The 18674-nt window shown below is 42.8% G+C and overlaps 2 protein-coding genes and 1 long non-coding RNA gene across 4 annotated transcripts in view; 1 reads left to right on the top strand and 2 right to left on the bottom strand.

Annotated features, from left to right (window-relative positions):
- Window positions 1-3314: 3314 nt before the first annotated feature.
- LOC143984166 (uncharacterized) lies at window positions 3315-5095 on the top strand. The gene is made up of 4 exons (XM_077484469.1): window positions 3315-3613; window positions 3805-3967; window positions 4066-4207; window positions 4511-5095. Exons 1-4 carry the CDS (start codon window positions 3388-3390, stop codon window positions 5093-5095), a joined length of 1116 nt encoding a protein of 371 aa, XP_077340595.1. The 5' UTR covers window positions 3315-3387.
- A 1176-nt stretch (window positions 5096-6271) lies between these two features.
- On the bottom strand, window positions 6272-8211 carry LOC143984396 (uncharacterized). Its single transcript, XR_013274830.1, has 2 exons — window positions 7867-8211; window positions 6272-7242 (listed from the first exon to the last, which is right to left on the bottom strand). It is a non-coding gene; the product is annotated as an uncharacterized LOC143984396 (long non-coding RNA).
- A 5507-nt stretch (window positions 8212-13718) lies between these two features.
- CBLB (Cbl proto-oncogene B) overlaps window positions 13719-18674 on the bottom strand; it is a 282840-nt gene continuing 277884 nt past the window's right edge. For both annotated transcript variants that reach the window (XM_077482458.1, XM_077482457.1), the window contains one exon: window positions 13719-14700. In XM_077482458.1, coding sequence (XP_077338584.1) covers window positions 14438-14700 — 263 coding nt within the window. In that variant the 3' untranslated portion in view covers window positions 13719-14437. The remainder of the gene's footprint in view (window positions 14701-18674) is intronic.

Here is an 18674-nt window from a genome sequence, read left to right as displayed (position 1 = left end):
ATAGAGCTTTCTTTTAGTGGTATTTAATCACTAGTGGGTTTTTTATTTTTTGTGCTATAAATAAAAAAATACATAAAATTTGTGAAAAAAAAGCCTTTTTCTTTGTTTCTGTCATAAAATTTTGCCAATTAGTAATTTTTCTTCATAAATTTTGGGCAAAATGTATACAGCTACAAATCTTTGGTAAAAATAACCCAAATTGGTGTATATTATTTTGTCTTTGTGAAAGTTATAGAGTCTACAAACGATGGTGCCAATCACTGAAAATTGATCAGATCTGATCAGGCCTTCAGTACATCAGGTGTATCTCATTTTTTTGAGACACTAACAAGACAGGAAAGTACAAATAACCCCCAAATGACCCCTTTTTAGTAAGTAGACATTCCAAGGTACTAAGTAAGTAGCATGGTGAGTTTTTTTAAGTTGTAATTTTTTCCAAATTCTTAGCAAAATGAAGATTTTTTTTTTTTTTTTTTTTTACACAATTGTCATATCAGGTTATTTCTCACACACAGCATATGCATACAACAAATTACGGCGATACCACATGTGTGAGACTTTTACACAGCCTGGCCACATACAGAGCACCAACATTGAAGTAGCACCTTCAGGCTTTCTACAAGCAAAAATTACATCTCATTTCACAACCACCTATTACACTTTTGAAGGCCCTGGAGTACCAGGACAATGGAATTGCCCACAAAATGACCCCATTTTGGAAAGCAAACACTCCAACGTATAATCTATGAGGTATAATGAGTCTTTTGAATGGTTAATTTTTTTCCAGAAGTTTTTGGAAAATGTGCAAAAAAATGAAAACGCATTTTGTTTTACACAAAGTTGTCAATTTATAAGATATTTCTAACACATAGGATGTATATAGCAAAAATTATTACACCCCAAAACACATTCTGCTACTCTTCCCGAGTATGGCAATACCACGTGTGTAGGACTTTTACACAGCCTGGTCACATAGAGAGGCCGAACATTGAAGTAGAATCACACTTTTGAAGGTCCTTGAGCACGGACAATGGAATTAACCACAAAATTACCCCATTTTGGAAAGCAAACACCCCAACGTATATTCTATGAGGCATGCGCTGCAAATAGGTACTCGGGTACTCTGATGGGCTTCAAATAGGTACTCGGGTACTCTGATGGGCTGCAAATAGGTACTCAGGTACTCTGATGGGCTGCAGTTAGGTACTCTGGTACTCTGATGGGCTGCAGTTAGGTACTTGGGTACTCTGATGGGCTGGTGACAGGTACTTGAGTACTCTGATGGCCTGGTGACTGGTATTCGGGTACTCTGAAGGGCGGTGATAGGTACTCAGGTGCTCATATGGACTTTGACAGGTACTCATATGGATTGTGACAGGTACTCAGATGGACTGTGACAGGTACTTGGGTACTCAGATGGACTAGGACAGGTACTCAGCTAGTCTGATGGGCTGTGACAGGTACTCGGCTACTCTGATGGGCTGTGACAGGTACTCGGGTACTCTGATGGGCTGTGACAGGTACTCGGGTACTCAGATGGGCTGTAACAGGTACTCGGATACTCAGATGGGCTGTGAGTGACAGATATAATGATGGGTGGTGACAGGTCCTCTTTATTGGGGGGCAATCAGTGTGTGTTGGTGTACACTGTAAGTGGTAACGAGATGTTACCGCAATCTCCTCCTCACACACGATTGGGCGCACGTGCACAGTGGGGGTGTAACCATCTGTGATCGACCGTGACTTCATCACGGCCGATCACATGGTAAACAGCCATACCCAATGACTGTTCACCCCCCACGGTGGCGAGCGGTGTTTCCGTGACACGCTACCAACAAAGGAACAGGGATGTGCGCTGTTTAAATGGATGTCATATGACGGCTTCCCTCCACAAGCGCCGCCTGGCCTTCATTTGAAAGCTGGCGGTCGGCAAGCAGTTAAACTTCCCTCCTAAAAGTTTTTTTTCCTTAAAATTCCCTCCTAAACTTGGGGTGCATGTTATACACTGATAAATACGGTACATTTTCCCTGTATACATCACAACTAGATTATTTATACCATACGCTTCCAACAAACTCGACCGTCAACTCAAATCATACAGTGTGTCTAGCATTCCCATTCATCTAAACATCTTCTCAGCCACCTTCTGGTTGGTGCAGGACCTGTTACACCGGCAGAGCAATGGGAGCATGGTCTGATCTAAATGCTTCTCAACCAGGATGCCACGGCATCCCGATGATCTCAGAGGGCACCACAGTTGAGAAAGGCTTGGTTAATACATTAATTACAAACATATAGACATGATTATCAGCTGGTTATATTTATACAGTATTTGCAGAGCATAGGTCAAGGGCTTGATTCTCAACAGGGGCACTACTTGCATGGAGATTAAATGTTCTCCAATTGCTTGCCTGGGTTTACTTCCTGATCTTATCATTATAGGTTAGATCGGCAGTCTTCTTTCTATGGAAACCTTAAAGCCAAATTCCAGCAATTCAGCCGCTTTGATAAATGTGCAGGCATACTATAAATACAAGGAGGTGCAAGCCATTTCCTGGACTTCTCTATTATTTACATTGGACAGGTTTATTGCACTTGTGAAGGATACTCTTAGGACTCAGAGGAGAGAAGCACACCACATATATGCCTGCCCCTCCTCTCTGCTACCCACCTAATAAAAAAGACTTCTGTGATTGGTCGGGGGGAGGGGGGCATACCATCTTTATAGTTACAGAGGTTGAAAAAAGACAAGTCCATCAAGTGCAACCTGTGTGTGTGTGCTTTTATGTCAGTATTACATTGTATATCACTGTATGTTAAAGGTCATTTAGGTGCCCATCTAATAGTTTTTTTAAATTATCTCTGCTCCCTGCTTAAACCACTCTTACCACTATTACAGTAAAGTACCCTCTAAGCAGTTTAAAGGTTAAACCAATTATATTCCAATTTTAGTGAACGGGCGCATATTTTTAATTTCCCTTTGGCGGAATTTTTTTTATCCCTATTGTGGGGTCACCAGTATGGTATTTGTACATTGAAATCATATCCCCTCCCAAGTATCTCCGCTCCATAGAGAATAAGGCCCCTTTCACACGGGCGGATAGAATGGTGCTTTAAGCTGCGGATTTTCTAGTTTTCCACCGCAGCCAAAGGCACACAATGCTTTCCTATGGCCCTGTTCACACACAGCGTTTAACTGCGATTTCGTTACGTGCGGTTCGATGCGAATAGAAAAAATAGAATTGTATGCGTCCAGGTGCGATGTAGCGCAGCTATAAGCACATAACCACAGGTAATCGCAGTCTTTTGTGTCAATTGCGGCCAGCAGCGTGAAAGAAGAAAAAAAACACCCGGAAGCACATCCTATACAGCAGGTGTACCTGGGAAATGACACAGGAAGTTGAGAGGGATGAAAGGGGAGAAGACAGCATGGCGGCAAGAGATATCTCGCACGAGGCCATCATCGCACTGGTGCATGCCCGACCAGAGTTATGGGACTCAGAATGCCCAGGATATGCAGACCGAGTGCTGAAGAGAGCAAAGTGGGAGGAAGTCTACAAATATGTCACACCGAACTGGGACGAGATGTCTGCAACTGAACAGGATAACCGAGGTGAGTGCAAGGTTTGTTGTGTCTATGCAGCAGGGTACACATGCATCCTAGTAAAGATTTTACCCCCTAATGACCAGGCCATTTTATAGCAATACAGCACTGACAATGCTGCAAATTCCACAAAATTATACATGCTATCTGCCAATAGAACTTAACCAAAAAGTGCATTCTATGTTTTTTATATATTGCAGGAAAGGAGGTTTACACACGTTGGAGGTCCCTGCGCGACCGTTACAAAAAAGAAGTCAACGAAGAGAAGGCTGCGGAGAGAAGCGGAGCACCCTCAACTCGTCGCAGGCCTAACCCCCATGCAGAGGCTTTGTCATTTTTGAGGCGCACCACTGAGATGCGCACGTAAGTATATCCATTTATTTTACTTAGCGATTTGTGACCAGTAAAGGCATATTCATGTTCACTTTTTTTTTAAACGTGTAATCTTTATTGTTACCTAGAACTGTGTCAAGTGTCCCTGTGAGAGCAAGCGCAAGGCGCGAAAGTTCGTCGCCATCACCATCAGGAGACGCTGACACCAGTCAAGAAACCACAGAGACAGTGTCATCCCAAGAATATCATCCATCCACTCAAGAACCTGCGGTATGTATTTTAAAAATGTCACAATTTCTGTCCACAAAAAAACGTATTACTTACATTTTGAAAAGGCAGCTGGTGTTGGCACAAATGTTGGAGAAACAACAACAGCTTATTTTTGGGCAAGGTGTGACTTGTTCTTCTGGCTTTGGAGGTCTTCAGTGAGATCAGGTTTTTGCAGCAAAACAAGTACCTGTGTGTGGTCTATTCTAAACAGGTGCTGCAATATTTGTACAAGCCATCATATGCTGTTCACTAAAGTGTGACCTCAGTATCAGATGCATAATCTATATATTATAACTATTGCAGGCAAATCCAGATAGGAGAGTCCGGTCTACTTCTACCACCCGTCGAACACGTACTCAACAAGAGACACCTTTTGAAGAATATTTCAACCGTATCATTGAAGAAATGAGAAAACAATCACAAAACCAGGCCAAAGATGATGAATTCCTCAACATCTCAGACCCAGATGTTATGTTCTTGAGAATGTTGCTTTGTGTAATCAGGGAGATTCCTGCAGATAAGCGCATTGAGGTCAGGGGTGATATACATGCCTATTTAACGTATATTGTGTCCGCTTGCAAAGAGCAACGCCCATATCCTAAATTTCAGCCATGGGCTATGGGTTTTAATTCACCTAGTGGCTCTTTCAGTAGACCAATGCCCAGTCAGCAGTGCCATGACACAACATCTGCCATTAACCCTTATGCAGGACCCCCACCACTGTATACACCTTACCCGTCTAATCCTGGTTACCAAAGGATGCATGTGCAGCCACACCCAGTGTCTTCACCCTCATCTTCCCATTCAGGATCACCCGTAGATGTTGGCAGTGAACCAAGCCATTCTTCTCTGCGTAACCCTAATTATCCAATATATGAAAACTTATAGTATTCCTATGGCAGTGATATGACGGTTGTATTTTTCTTGTTGTGTAATGTTAATGTTTTACCTACACTACTTAATGTTTTACCTACACGAACTAATGTTTACAACCAACCCCAGATTCCTCCATGTACACTGAACTGTACGCACAGAAGAATCTCCCACTGTCCCAAGCTTATACATGTTGCTACTTTGCCCCACTTGCTCTCACAATACCTGAACTTTCTGATTGGGTGCTAGCATTGTTTAGGTTGAGAGACTTGGCCCAGTGGGAGATTACCCCATCTACACAGTGGAGTGTACATGGAGACATCTTTTGCACTTTCTCCATCTAGCCAAATATTTCAGAACTGTTTACCGCACTCAGTGCCCATCTTTGGCCCCTTTCACACGGGGCGGATCAGTAATGATCTGCCCCGTGATGATCCGCTCGCTCAGCGGGATTGCTCCGTTGTCCCCGCTGAGCCGGCTGCGGACAGGGCGGTCTCCGCACACTGTGCAGGGACCGCCCTGTCAGCTCTCCGCTCTCCTCTATGGTGATCGGACGAGCACGGACCGTCTGTCCGTGTCCATCCGATCCGCTCTGCAGACGGATAGAATAGGATTTTACTCTGCAGAATCGGACTGTTGCGGAGGCGGACGATATCGGGTGCCACCGCAATTGTCCGATTCTGTAGACGGAGGGAAATCCAATTTTTCTAGCCGTCTGCAGAGCGGATTGGATGAACACGGACAGATGGTCCGTGCTCTTCCGATCCCCATAGAAGAGAACAGAGAGCTCACAGGGCACAGTGTGCCGGGACAGCCCTGTCTGCCACCGGCTCAGTGGGGACAATGGACAATGGAACAATCCCTGCCGACCGAGCGGATCATCACGGGACGGATCATTACTGATCTGCCCTGTGTGAAAGGGGCCTTACAGCACTTCAGGAATACTGTAACCTTTTTTTTTTTTTTTTAGGGGGGTAGTGGGGGATATTTTGTGGACTCGTTATCTGTTGCACTTGAAATTCAATACTTGAAACTAAAAGGAGATTTTATATATATATATATATATTCCAAAGGAATTAAAAAACATTTTTCTATACTTGCAAGCATTCAATGTTTTTGTAAGGTTTTTCTATTTTTTATACACCCTGTGCATTGCAAAAGATAGAAATAAAAACAATTTAAATTCTTGAAAATTGTTGACTACTTTATTTAAGGCAAACGTGAAAACTGACACAAAAACTTGAAAACTGTGATGAAAAAACTTTGACATGTAAGGTCCATGCAACACCGGTTAAAAATTTACACATAGTCCAATTGCCATGGCAGCTGTCCATCTTCACTCAAAAAGTAATCAGTGAAATGTTCACGAACTTGTAGGGCCTGATTACTTGGACGAGTGCCAGTAACATGACCTATGGGTTCCTCAGAAACAGGGGTTTCGGTGGCCACGATCTCCTTACCCCTCAAAAAATTGTGGAGAACACAACATGCTAGAACCACATTGACGGCATGATCAACTTCTAGATGCATGGCTGTCATCAAAACACGCCATTTGGCAGTGCAAATGCCAAATGCGCACTCAACCATTCTTCTAGCTCTGCTTCTAGCTCTGCTGAGTCGAAAAATTCGCCTCCTGGCAGTGAGACCATGCCTGGTATAGGGCCTTAGCAGGTGAGTAGATAAGGCAAATGCCTCATCTCCCAGCACTACAAATGGAAGATCTGGTCCAGTAGTACCAGGGAGAGGCCTTGACTGTGGAACCTGAAATTCGCCATATTGAAACCGCCGCCCCATTACGGAATTTCTGAAAATTCTAGAATCTCCAGAACTCCCATACGCTCCAACATCCACAGCGATGAACTTCATATTTGCATCGCTGAGTCCCAGAAGCACAATGGAAAAGTATTTCTTATAGTTGAAAAAGCTTGATGAGCCGGATGTGTTTCCCATCTAATGCCCCAATGCAGTTTGGGAAGTTGGTCTTCTCCCAAAATTCCTCCGCTATTTCCTCCCACAGACTGGATGTTGGCTCTGGCATGACTGATGTTCTCAGTTCTTCCCAGATAATATGACAGGTATCGTGCACAATGGTGGATACGGTGGAAATTCCCATCAGAAATTGATGATGGAGGGAGGTGAAACTGGCACCAGTGGCAAGGTATCTGCAATACAAAATTGATAACAATTCAGAAAATATATAGTAAAATAAATAAAAAAAAAAAAAAAAATCAATATACATATGGAGTTCTACATGGTAACAAATAAACATCAGCATCTATATAAGCTGATGACTTTTAACACATTGCAGCCCAAAGATAAAACATCCCTCGGCTCTGGTAGTAGGTGCTGGCATCCAAACAGGAAGCCTGGTGGTGGGTTGGTCTAGTACAAAATATTATTTGGTGGTACCTTGCTTGTTAATGCAAAATTCTGCCTTTGTGTTCAGAGCTCACCTACATAATGAGAAACTACTGAAATTTGATGACGTTTCCTATTTGCAAAAAATAAAACTGACTGTGCAAGGCACGATAGATAGTTTTCAAGGATAAAAAATAATGGTAATGGTAGTAATGTGCGAAAAATCGCTGTTGTGATATAGATTAGGTCATAGATTCATCTATATATATATATATATATATATATATATATATATATATATATATATATATATATATATATATATATATACACACATACATACATACACACATACACACTATTGCCAATATTGCCTAAGCCTGCATGTACATGAATTTAAGCATTTGTTCAACATATGGAAAACCTACCTTAAAGTAAGTAACAGCCGTTCTTCTGGACTAATGCTTCTTCGCATATTGGTCGTGGTTCTGGTCAAGTGTCCTCTAACAAGTACCAACAGCTCATCGAAGCACGCCACCGACATCCTTGTGTAATTATGGAACTTGTCCCCATGAGTCCTCAGCTCACCGAACATGAGGGCAAAGTAGCCGATCGATAGGCGCTGAGACGTTAAGGGATGGACCCAGTAACGACGAGGACGTCGCCTACTCTGGATCGCTCTTCTTGTCTTCATCCTCATCATCAGCAAAATGAGCATTGCAAGCAAACTACCCATATTTGCATTCATTTTTCAAAAAACTCTGGCACAAAACTGAGCACTCATCTCCACTCCTGCAAAACTCCAACACACACTCAGCCAGAGAACAAAGAAACAGGTTTAAATACAGAGGACCGCAATGCATCATGGGTACATTCCAGGGAACAAAAACAAAAATAAATAAAAGGGTTGCTATGGGAATAAAAACTGCAGTTAAACGCAACCGCATAAAAACGCATGTAAACGCTGGTAAGCGCACTGTGCAAATGCAGCTGATCGCTGTGCCTGGAGCCTTGAATTTTGTAGAAAAAAATAAACATGATAAACTGCGGCAGAACAGCCGCCCGTGTGAAAGGGGCCTAAGTTAAATGCTTATAATCTTTCCTCATAACTAAGGTCCTCCAGTCCCTTTATTAGCTTTGTTACCCTTCTCTGGACTCTCTCCAGTTCCAGCACATCCTTCCTGAGGACTGGTGCCCAGAACTGGATGGCATACTCCAGGTTCGGCCGGATCAGAGTCTTGTAGAGTGGAAGGAATTATCATTTTATCTCTGGAGTTAATCCCCTTTTTAATGCATGCCAATATTCTGTTTACTTTGCTTGCAGCAGCCTGGCATTGCATGCCATTGCTAAACCTGCCATCTACTAGGATCCTCAGGTCCTTTTCGTCCTTGATTCCCACAATAAGTAGAATGCATTTATAATTTTGCATCCCTATATGCATAATTTTTTATTTTTCTACATTAACCTCATTTGCCATGTAGTCGCCTACCCCATTAATTTGTTTTCCGATCTTCCACGTTTCCACATCCTGTGGAGAAACTATTGCCCTGCTTAGCTTAGTATTGTCTGCAAATACTGAGATTGAGCTGTTTATCCCATCCTCCAGATCATTTATGAATAAATTTAATTGGTCCCAGGACAGAACCTTGGGGGACACCACTTCCCACACCGGAGTATTCTCCATTTATCGCTACCCTCTGAACTCACCCTTGCAGCCAGTTTTCAACCCATGTACTCACCCTTTGGTCCACGCTGACAGTCCTTCATTTGTACAGTAAATGTTTATGGGGAACTGTATCAAACGTCTTTGTCAAATCAAGATACACCACGTCTACAGGTCTTCCTTTATCTAGATGGCTGATCACCTCCTCATAGAAGGTTAATAGATTGGTTTGGCAAGAATGATTCTTCATGAATCCACGCTGATTTCTGCTAATGATAGGTTTTCATTACTAAAATCTTCCCTTAATCGTCCCTTATCATCCCCACCAAGAGCTTACAATTTATTGACGTTAAGCTACCTGGTCTGTATTTCCCAGGGATATGTCCTGGTTCTTTTTTAAATATTGGTGCTACATTGGCTTTTCTCCAATCAGCTGGTACCATTCCAGTCAGTAGACTGTTCCTAAAAATTGGGAACAATGGTCTGGCAATTACTTGACTGAGTCCCTTAAGGACCCTCGGATGCAAACCATCTGGTCCCGGTGACCTATTAATGTTACGTTTTTCAAGTCTATTCCAAATTCTATCATCTGTTAGCCATGAGGGTGCTTCCTGTGACATGTCATGAGGAAAAACATTGCAGTTTTGGTTACTGAAACACACTGTTTCACTCGTGAAGACTGAGGAAAAAAAATAAATTCAATACCTTTGCAATCTCTCCATCCTTTGTAATCAGATTCCCTTCATCATTCTTTCTGTGGCCAATACGATATGACCTCCCTCTTTTATTATTTAAATACTTAAAGAATTTTTGGGGATTTTTGTTTACTCTCCTCTGCTATGTGCCATTTGTGTTCTATCTTAGCCGCCCTGATTGCACACTTCGTAAAGTTGGAATGCTGATGATGACCCCTCAGTCTTGTATTTTTTTGAAGCCCTTCTCCATTGCTTTTATATGCATTTTTACATTGGAGTTAAGCCATCCGGGACTTTTATTAGCTCTTTTAAATGTATTTTCCATTGGGATGCACTGGCTAATACCCTTATTTAATATGCTCTTAAAGCACACCTATTATTCCTCTGTGTTCTTTGTTCCTAAGATTTCATTCCATTTAATATCTTCTAGCAAGGAGCGTCCTTTAGGGAAGTTGGCTTTTTGGAAATTCAGTGTCTTTGTAGTTTCCTTGTGTTTCTTTTTTGTGTGATTTAAACTGAAACTCATTGACCTGTGATCGCTGTTTCCTAAATTGCTCTGTATTGCCACATCTGTGATCAGGTCTGTATTGTTGGTAATCAGTAGGTCTAGTAAAGCCTTGTTTCTTGTTGGTGCATTTACCATCTGACCTGTGAAATTGTCCTGCAAGACATTTAGGAAATGGCGAGCTTTAGGTGAATGCGCAGTTCCTTCTGCCCATGTCTGGATAATTAAAATCCCGCATGATGACAAGTCCCATCCTTGCCACCATTCTAAACTGTGATAGGAGGTCCGTGCCTCCCCCTCCTCCCTCTGGTTAGGGGGCCTATAGCATACTTCCAGTTTTACTTTCCCCTTTCCTCCCTTTATAGCTCTACCCATAAGGATTCCACCTCCTCCCTTGCCCCATTAGTGATGTTGTCCATCACATTCACTTGTACATTTTTTATATACTGGCATACCTCTCCCCCTTTTTTACCCTCCCTATCCCTGTGATATAGGGAATACCCTTGAATGGTTGCAAGCCAATCATGAAAGCTGTTGAACCAAGTCTCTGAAATTCCCACAAAATCTTTTATTCTCCTCGTACAATAGCAGTTCTAGTTTTCCCATTTTGACTCCTGTTCTGAGGTTGCAAATAGTATTTGTTACTGTACTTTACTCAGGTTTAGGTGCTTAAGTCAACCTACCACTAATGCCCTCAATACTACCCTCTGGAATTTGTTCCATGCTGACAATCCCTACCTCTGGACACTCCCCCCATCGCCTAGTTTAAAAACCGCTCTAACTTGTTCGCCATTTTCTCTCCCAGCCAATCTGCAGCTTCCCCATTTAGGTGCAGTCCATCCATGCTAAAGCTGGTAACTGACTGAGAAGTCGGCCCAGTTCTCTAGGAACCCAAACCCCTCCTTTCTACACCACCTCCTCAGCCACTTGTTTGCTTCCCTAACCCCATGCTGCTTTTCTGGCGTGGCTTGAGGTACCAGTAGTATTTCTGAGAATACTACCTTGGAGGTCCTTTTCCTCAATTTAGTTCCTAAGTCCCTAAATTTGTTTAGGACACTCCACAATCCTCTGACTTTTTCATTGGTGCCAATGTGCACCATGACAGCCCGGGCTTCCCCAGCCCCTCCCATTAATCTGTCAACCAGATTCGTGATGTACCAAACCCGAGCACCCTCTCTGTTCTTCTAAGAATTGAGTCCCCTACCACGAGAATCTGTCTTTCCTTTCCCTTGGCTTTACCCCCGCCGTCATGCTCGTTGGAATAAATTCATGGTATACCTGCACTGTTTATTTTATTTTTTACAGCAACTTAATTCCCGCAGTTCAGGCTTAAAATTTATATAAATGTCAACAATTAACTTCTTATTTGATACCATTTGTTTTGTTAAATATACATTGTACCATTGCAATTAAATACCTTGATCATTTCAGAGCCGTCTTTTGTCCTGTGCACATTCCTTTTGTTTGGGATAACCCTCCAGTTCCTGTAGTGCACCACAGCACAAGTAGTGTTGTGGAGAACAGGATAAAGGGTGGGCATGAATAGTTTAACAAAATACAACCGAGCAAGGCAGACAAAAAAACTGTTGTCAGCCCACAGTAGGGCATAGAAGTTCAGTGCATTAGTGGCAACTGAATGGTTATTTTTATGAGTAAAGGTGAACGAACTGAATTTTTTTTGCTCCTGCTGTACACTTTAACATTTACATTATTGAAAGAATACTAGGGAAACTACACACTCTAAAAATTTGGGAGTGCCTAGATGTCAGATGCCAGAAGGGTCCAGGTTACCCAGATTTCATTTTAGAAGATATTGTATTAGGTTCCTATTATAGTATTAATGCACTTTTTTTCCACAGGCCTTTTCACACCTTTCTATTGCCATCATCCTTTATCTGCATGACTTGCAAGTGACATACAAGTCCTAATGAACAATGTAAAAGGGGGTTTAGGGGCATAAATTCAGTAGACCATCACTCCCAATCAATGTTTGAGTTTTTCAAAAAGCTTTTCAAAATAATCACCAAACAACGTAAAATTGGCTTTTTGGCAAGGCATGTGGGGGGAAGACACGTAGGACTAGTATAGACAGGCCGAATATCAGCGGTTCAACAGAAACTGTCCGACATCCGGCCCATGTGTACAACAGTCTGTCCAACAGAAGCCTGCTTTTATCAAGCAGAAATGCTGGAAAACCAGCATCTGATCAACACTTACAGCCACCATTTTGCTATGGTGCCACCTAATTTGTAATTTCCCCCCATAGCATACTAGACAAGAAACTGTTATGCAACTGGGTTTATACTTGCCCACTAGATGGCAATCTGCTTTTAAAATAGTTTATTTACCCACAAGGCTGATCTCCAGTGTCGTTCCTACTTATTTATATTCTATACTGATCAGACTGTCACACCTGGTCTGAAATACTTTGGAAAAGTGTGCTCTGCAGATGGAAGCAACTACCATGTACCCGATGAGACAAACTGCAATTGTTAATCTAATTTGTACCTTTTAACTGAATGTGATACCTGAGGATAGTGAACCTGACAGAGTACAGAATTGCTTCCTAGCTGAATGAAAGATACTACTCCTAAACTGGCCATACACTAGTAGAATTTTGATCGCCATTTTTTGTTTTAAGAATGTTTGTTTTATTTTATAAACCTTAATGGGTTTCAATTGAGGGTTGAGAAAAAAACAGCAAAATTGAAAAATTTTCCCTAACAAATTTCTAACCGTGAATGTGGTTTCTGTTTTGGAAAATAAATTCATTCCAAAATCAAAGGAAACATAATTTTGAAGAACTTTCAAATGGCAAGACAGACCTCCATTATGCTACCCTTAATAGGTTGCCCCCTAGGTTGAGAAAACACTCAAAACTACAGAACTATTGTTATTCAATCAACTGTCCAGTATTTGTACATGGATTTATCAGTGGTGATTTATTGTAAATCATTTTACCTATTCACACATCATGGCTTTTAAAAGTTTTTTTTACAAAAAAAAGCAAAGATTTAAACTCTTAAACTTAAAAGAAGCAGCATATAACATATGGAAAATAAGAGTGCACAGAAAAAAAAGTACATTTCTTAAATAAAATCTATGGGTTACTAATGCAAAAAAGAATACAACCGTCTGTTGCAGCCAAAATCTATTTTTGTCATTGGTAAGGTTTACTCAAAGTTCATCTCCAACTACATATACAGGTCACCACGATGACCAATGAGTTTCATATATACCCTTTGCAGTCAGAAAGTCAAGAGAAATGGAAGTGTTGCATCTGAAATCTACAGATGTCATCAATCCACAAACTTATTGCTTTGCATCCAGCACCAAAACCTCAATAGAGATCACATAATTTAAACTGTTCTGTTCTTTGAAGCATATTTTTCCCCAAACATCACATTACACAGGAAAAAAAAATGATCCTGCTCTTTATTGTAAACCTTTTACTTTTATGCACTTTCATCTAAGATCATAGAAGACTGAAAGTGAGCATATTGGAAGTTATACATCGCTGCTAACAACAGTATCAAAATACTTTTGTAAAGGCAAATCACCCACAAAAATGCATTAATTGTACATTCAAATACTTCCCCACATAATACAAAAAAAAACTTCAGTATGTCAGTAGTAAAGGCCACTGTTTGCAGTATATTTTGGATAAATTAAAATGCAATATATATATAAAAAAAAAAAAAAAGGCAACAAAAAAAGAAAAAAGAAAAGCATTTTCCAGAATGCAATGAGGTCAGAAAGTGCTGGTGAACTTCTACAACATAAAACTTCAAAATGTAAAAAAAAAAACAATAAAAAAAACAAAAAAAAAAATGTAAAACTAGAAAAAATAATAATAGCCCAAAAAAAATGACCAGCTTTAATCGATGAAAAATAAAACAAATAATTCACAGGCTTACTTTTTAAAAGGAAAACATGGCCATATGTTACACCTTTATATGGCAGATTTGTAAAATCAACACATTAACATTCCTTTTATTTTTTGATATATAAGTAAGCAATTATTCAAGCCCCAAAACATCTGAAAAAATGTTGGAATGAAAGTTTTTAAATTAGATGATAAATGAAATCCATTCTTCCTTTTCAAACCCACGGTCCTAAAAGACATGTCATCTTGTTATAAGTTTAAACGTGGGCAGACCGGAGGAGGGCAGCACGCAAATTCTCTCAGTATGCTCCGTGCCACATCTACATTATTCTGAGCAATTTCCAGAGCTCTTTTAACTTCTTCGAAGGAGAACCCCTCACCCATTAATTTAGCTATTTTTGCATCTACATTCTCTGCTGAACAGTCAGCACTGTAAGGTCTTCTGTGATGAATCTCAGGTGCTGTTCTGCGTGGCAGTGGTTTGGGCGGTCTGGCTGGTGCTTGTGGACAATCTGGAAAGGAAAAAAATAAAATATAAATAAAGAGAAACTGTAGTATTTTATTTACAAGGCTAGGCCACTGAAAATAAAATGTAAAATTAAGGTATAACAGAAATATTTTTAACTGAAATTATTTTGAGAGACCAAGTTGTAATGTTCTTGTACAGCTAACCATGGTCAGTAGCCATAAGCTTTCAATGAGCTTGGGGGTGCACAATTTACAGTATCTGACAAAAGTGAGTACATCCCTCACATTTTTGTAAATATTTTATTATATGTTTTAATGTGACAAAACTGAAGAAATGTCACTTTGTTACAATGTAAATGAGTGAGTGTACAGCTTGTATAACAGTGTAAATTTGCTGTCCCCTCAAAATAACTCAACACGCAGCCATTAATCTCTAAACTGCTGGCAACAAAAGCGAGTACACCCCTAAGTAAAAATGCCCAAATTGGGCACAATTAGCCATTTCCCTTCCCCACTGTCGTGTGACTTGTTAGTGTTACAAGGTCTCAGGTGTGGTAAATTTGGTGTTATCACTCTCACTCTCTCATACTGGTCACTGGTAGTTTAACATGGCACCTCATGACAAAAAAAACTCTGAGGATCTGAAAAAAAAATGTTTTGCTCTACACAAAGATTGCCTAGGCCAGTGATGGCGAACCTTGGCAGCCCAGATGTTTTGGAACTACATTTCCCATGATGCTCAACTACACTGAAGAGTGCAACAGCATCATGGGAAATGTAGTTTGAAAACATCTGGGATGCCAAGGTTCGCCATCACTGGTCTAGGCTATAAGAAGTTTGCCAAGATCCTGAAACTGAGCTGCAGCATGGTGGCCAAGACCATACAGCGGTTTAAATCAGGATAGGCCTCACCATGGTCGACCACAGAAACGGAGTGCACGTGCTCAGCATCATATCCAAAGGTTGTCTTTTGGAAATAGACATTTGATTGCTGCAGAGGTTGAAGGGATGGGGGTCAGCCTGTCAGTGCTCAGATGAAACGCCGCACAATGAATCAAATTGGTCAGCATGGCTGTCGTCCCAGAAGGAAGCCTCTTCAAAAGATGAAGCACAAGAATAATCACAGTTTGTTGAAGATAAGCAGACCAAGGACATGGATTGCTGGAACCAAGATCTGTGCTCTGATGAGACCAAGATAAACGTATTTGGTTCAGATGGTGACAAGTGTGTGTGGTGGCAACCAGGTGAGAAATACAAAGACAAGTTTGTGTTGCCTACAGCCAAACATGGTGGTGGCAGTGTCATGGTCTGAGGTGTCATGAGTGCTGCCAGCACTGGGGAGCCACAGTTCATTGAGGGAACCATGAATGGCAACAAGTACTGTGACATACCGAACCAGAGCATGCTCTCCTCCCTTCGGGGACTGGGCCACAGGGCAGTATTCTAACATGAGAATGACCCAAATCACCCACACCAAGTTCAACACCAAGGAACTTTTAAAAGTCAGCGGGGAGTCAGTAGCACACTGCACCTGCGGAGCTCTGCGTTGTGATGCAATAAGGTGGCTACCCTTAAGCTGCCCTCCTAGAGGACATCTTGCTATGTTGGAGTTGTACCTCCTCCTCCTCTTAACTCTCAGGCACCCAGATACAGTCAGTTACCTCATCATCCCCTCCCTCCTCATCACTGTAGCAAACTTGGCAGTATGCTGCAGCTGGGGGGAACATGACTGACCGTTTCTTGTCCTTCTTGGGTGCCCCCTATCTCTAGGCTCATGTTACTCCCTTCCTCAACCTGGAAACCAACATTGGAGCCTTCAAATTTCTGCGCATCCTCCAGCAGCATGTACCCGACACTGTGGTCGAATAATTCTCGGGACTCCTCCGTGCATGATAGTGGGGCTACGGAAGTAGTGGCTGTGGACAAAGAGCCGGTGAAATAGGCCACTTTGGCAGCTGCATTGGAAGGCAAACTATTCTGAGACTGGGTGACAGAGGATAAGGAGGATGAAAACAGCTTTGTTACCCACTCCACCAACTCTTCTGCATGTTCTGGCTCAATAACACGGCCAGCAGCAGAAAAAAAGGACAAGCGTGCCCCATGGCCACCTGCAGAGGATGCACCATGTCCACAACCAACACTGTTGACTGTAGACACAGAGGCTGTGTGCCCTCTTTTAGTGCCCTGTGAGCATCTGCCTCTCCTTGGAGGCCCTCCGGACATGATGTATATTTTGTTTTGCAACCCCACACTACACTGTATAAGATACTGTGTACACCACCAGAAGTGTAGTAGAAACTGTACACACTGTATTAGATAATGTGTACACCACCTGAATTGTATTAGAAACAGTAGACCACGGAATGCACTAGATATAGGCTACAATGGATGCAGAGTATATATACACACATACATACACAGTGGGGAAAATAATTATTTGATCCCCTCCAGATTTTGTAAGTTTGCCCACTCACAAAGAAATGGAGGGACTATAATTTTTATCAACTGTGTATTTTAGATGATAGAGACAGAATATCAACCAAAAATCCAGAAAAAACATGACTTAGTACTTCATGGAGAAAGCCTTGTTGGCAAGCACAAAGGGAAGATGTTTCTTGTAGTTGGTGATCAGGTTTTCACACATCTCCAGAGGGATTTAGGTCCACTCTTCTTTACAGATCTCTAAGGCCGCGTACACACGCGCGGACTGTTTGCCCAACCTTGTTCGTCAAACAGTTTCGGCAAACAGTCCGCTCAAAATTTGCATGAGCGGACTTGCCCACACACGAGCGGACTGTTTCAGCAAACTGTTTGCCAAACAGTTCGCTCAACTTTTGAAATGAACGGACTCGCCCACGTAAGGAGGCAAATCCGCCCATTTCGAGCGCGTGTACAGGTAGGCGGGGCCCGCGAAGGAGACGTCGCGGGCTCCGCCGCCTGGAATGGGCTTAAAGGGGAACCCCAACGCCGAAAAAAATCGGCGTGGGGGTTCCCCCAAAGTCCACACCAGACCCTTGTCCGAGCACGCTACCCGGCCGGCCAGGAAAGGGGGGCGAGCGAGCGCGCCCCCCCTCCTGAGCCGTACCAGGCCGCGTGCCCTCAACATGGGGGGTGCCTTGGGGAAGGGGGGGCCGCGCGGCCCCCCCACCCCAAAGCACCTTGTCCCCATGTTGATGAGGACAAGGGCCTCTTCCCGACAACCCTGGCCGTTGGTTGTCGGGGTCTGCGGGCGGGGGGCTTATCGGAATCCGGGAGCCCCCTTTAAGAAGGGGGCCCCCGGATACCGGCCCCCCACCCTATGTGAATGAGTATGGGGTACAATGTACCCCTACCCATTCACCTGTGAAATAAAGTACAAAAAAAAACACAACACAGGGAAAAAATATTTTATTGCACAGCTCCGGGGGTCTTCCGTCTTCGGGGGTCTTCTCGCCGGACTCCTCCGCTATCTGTGTGTAGCTCTTTTACTAGCGGAGGAGTCCGGCTTTCTTCCTCCCCGCCGCCGGCCTCTTCTCCCGACTTCGGGGGTCTTGTCCCCCTCTTCGGTTCTTCTGCCGGGCCACCGCGCCTTCTTGTAGCTCTTTTGCAGGCGGTGGCCCGGTCTTCTGTCGCCGCTGCCTTCCGTTCTTCTGTCGCCGCCTTCGGTTCTTCTGCCGGGCCACCGCGCCTTCTTGTAGCTCTTTTACAGGCGGTGGCCCGGTCTTCTGTCGCCGCTGTCGTCGCCGCCGCCTTCCGTTCTTCTTCTTCTTGTTCTTCTTCTTCTTCTCCTGGAGATGTTGACTCGACGAGCTCTCCGGCCTGAATGCCAGAGCCGTGCTGTGCGGTCACTTATATAGTGACAATGGGGCGGTGTCACATGGTATATGTCACATGGGTTGGTCACATGGGTTGATGTCACATGGGGACTATGACATCGTAAGGGGGCGGGGTCACCATGTGACCAACCCATGTGACATATACCATGTGACACCGCCCCATTGTCACTATATAAGTGACCGCACAGCGCGGCTCTGGCATT

Source organism: Lithobates pipiens, unplaced genomic scaffold (assembly GCF_037356315.1).
Source record: "Lithobates pipiens isolate NorthernLeopardFrog02 unplaced genomic scaffold, aLitPip1_a1.2 Scaffold_16, whole genome shotgun sequence".
Classification (NCBI taxonomy): domain Eukaryota; kingdom Metazoa; phylum Chordata; class Amphibia; order Anura; family Ranidae; genus Lithobates; species Lithobates pipiens.
Note: the sequence above shows the minus strand (reverse complement) of the source record. Positions and strands in the feature narration are given on the sequence as shown.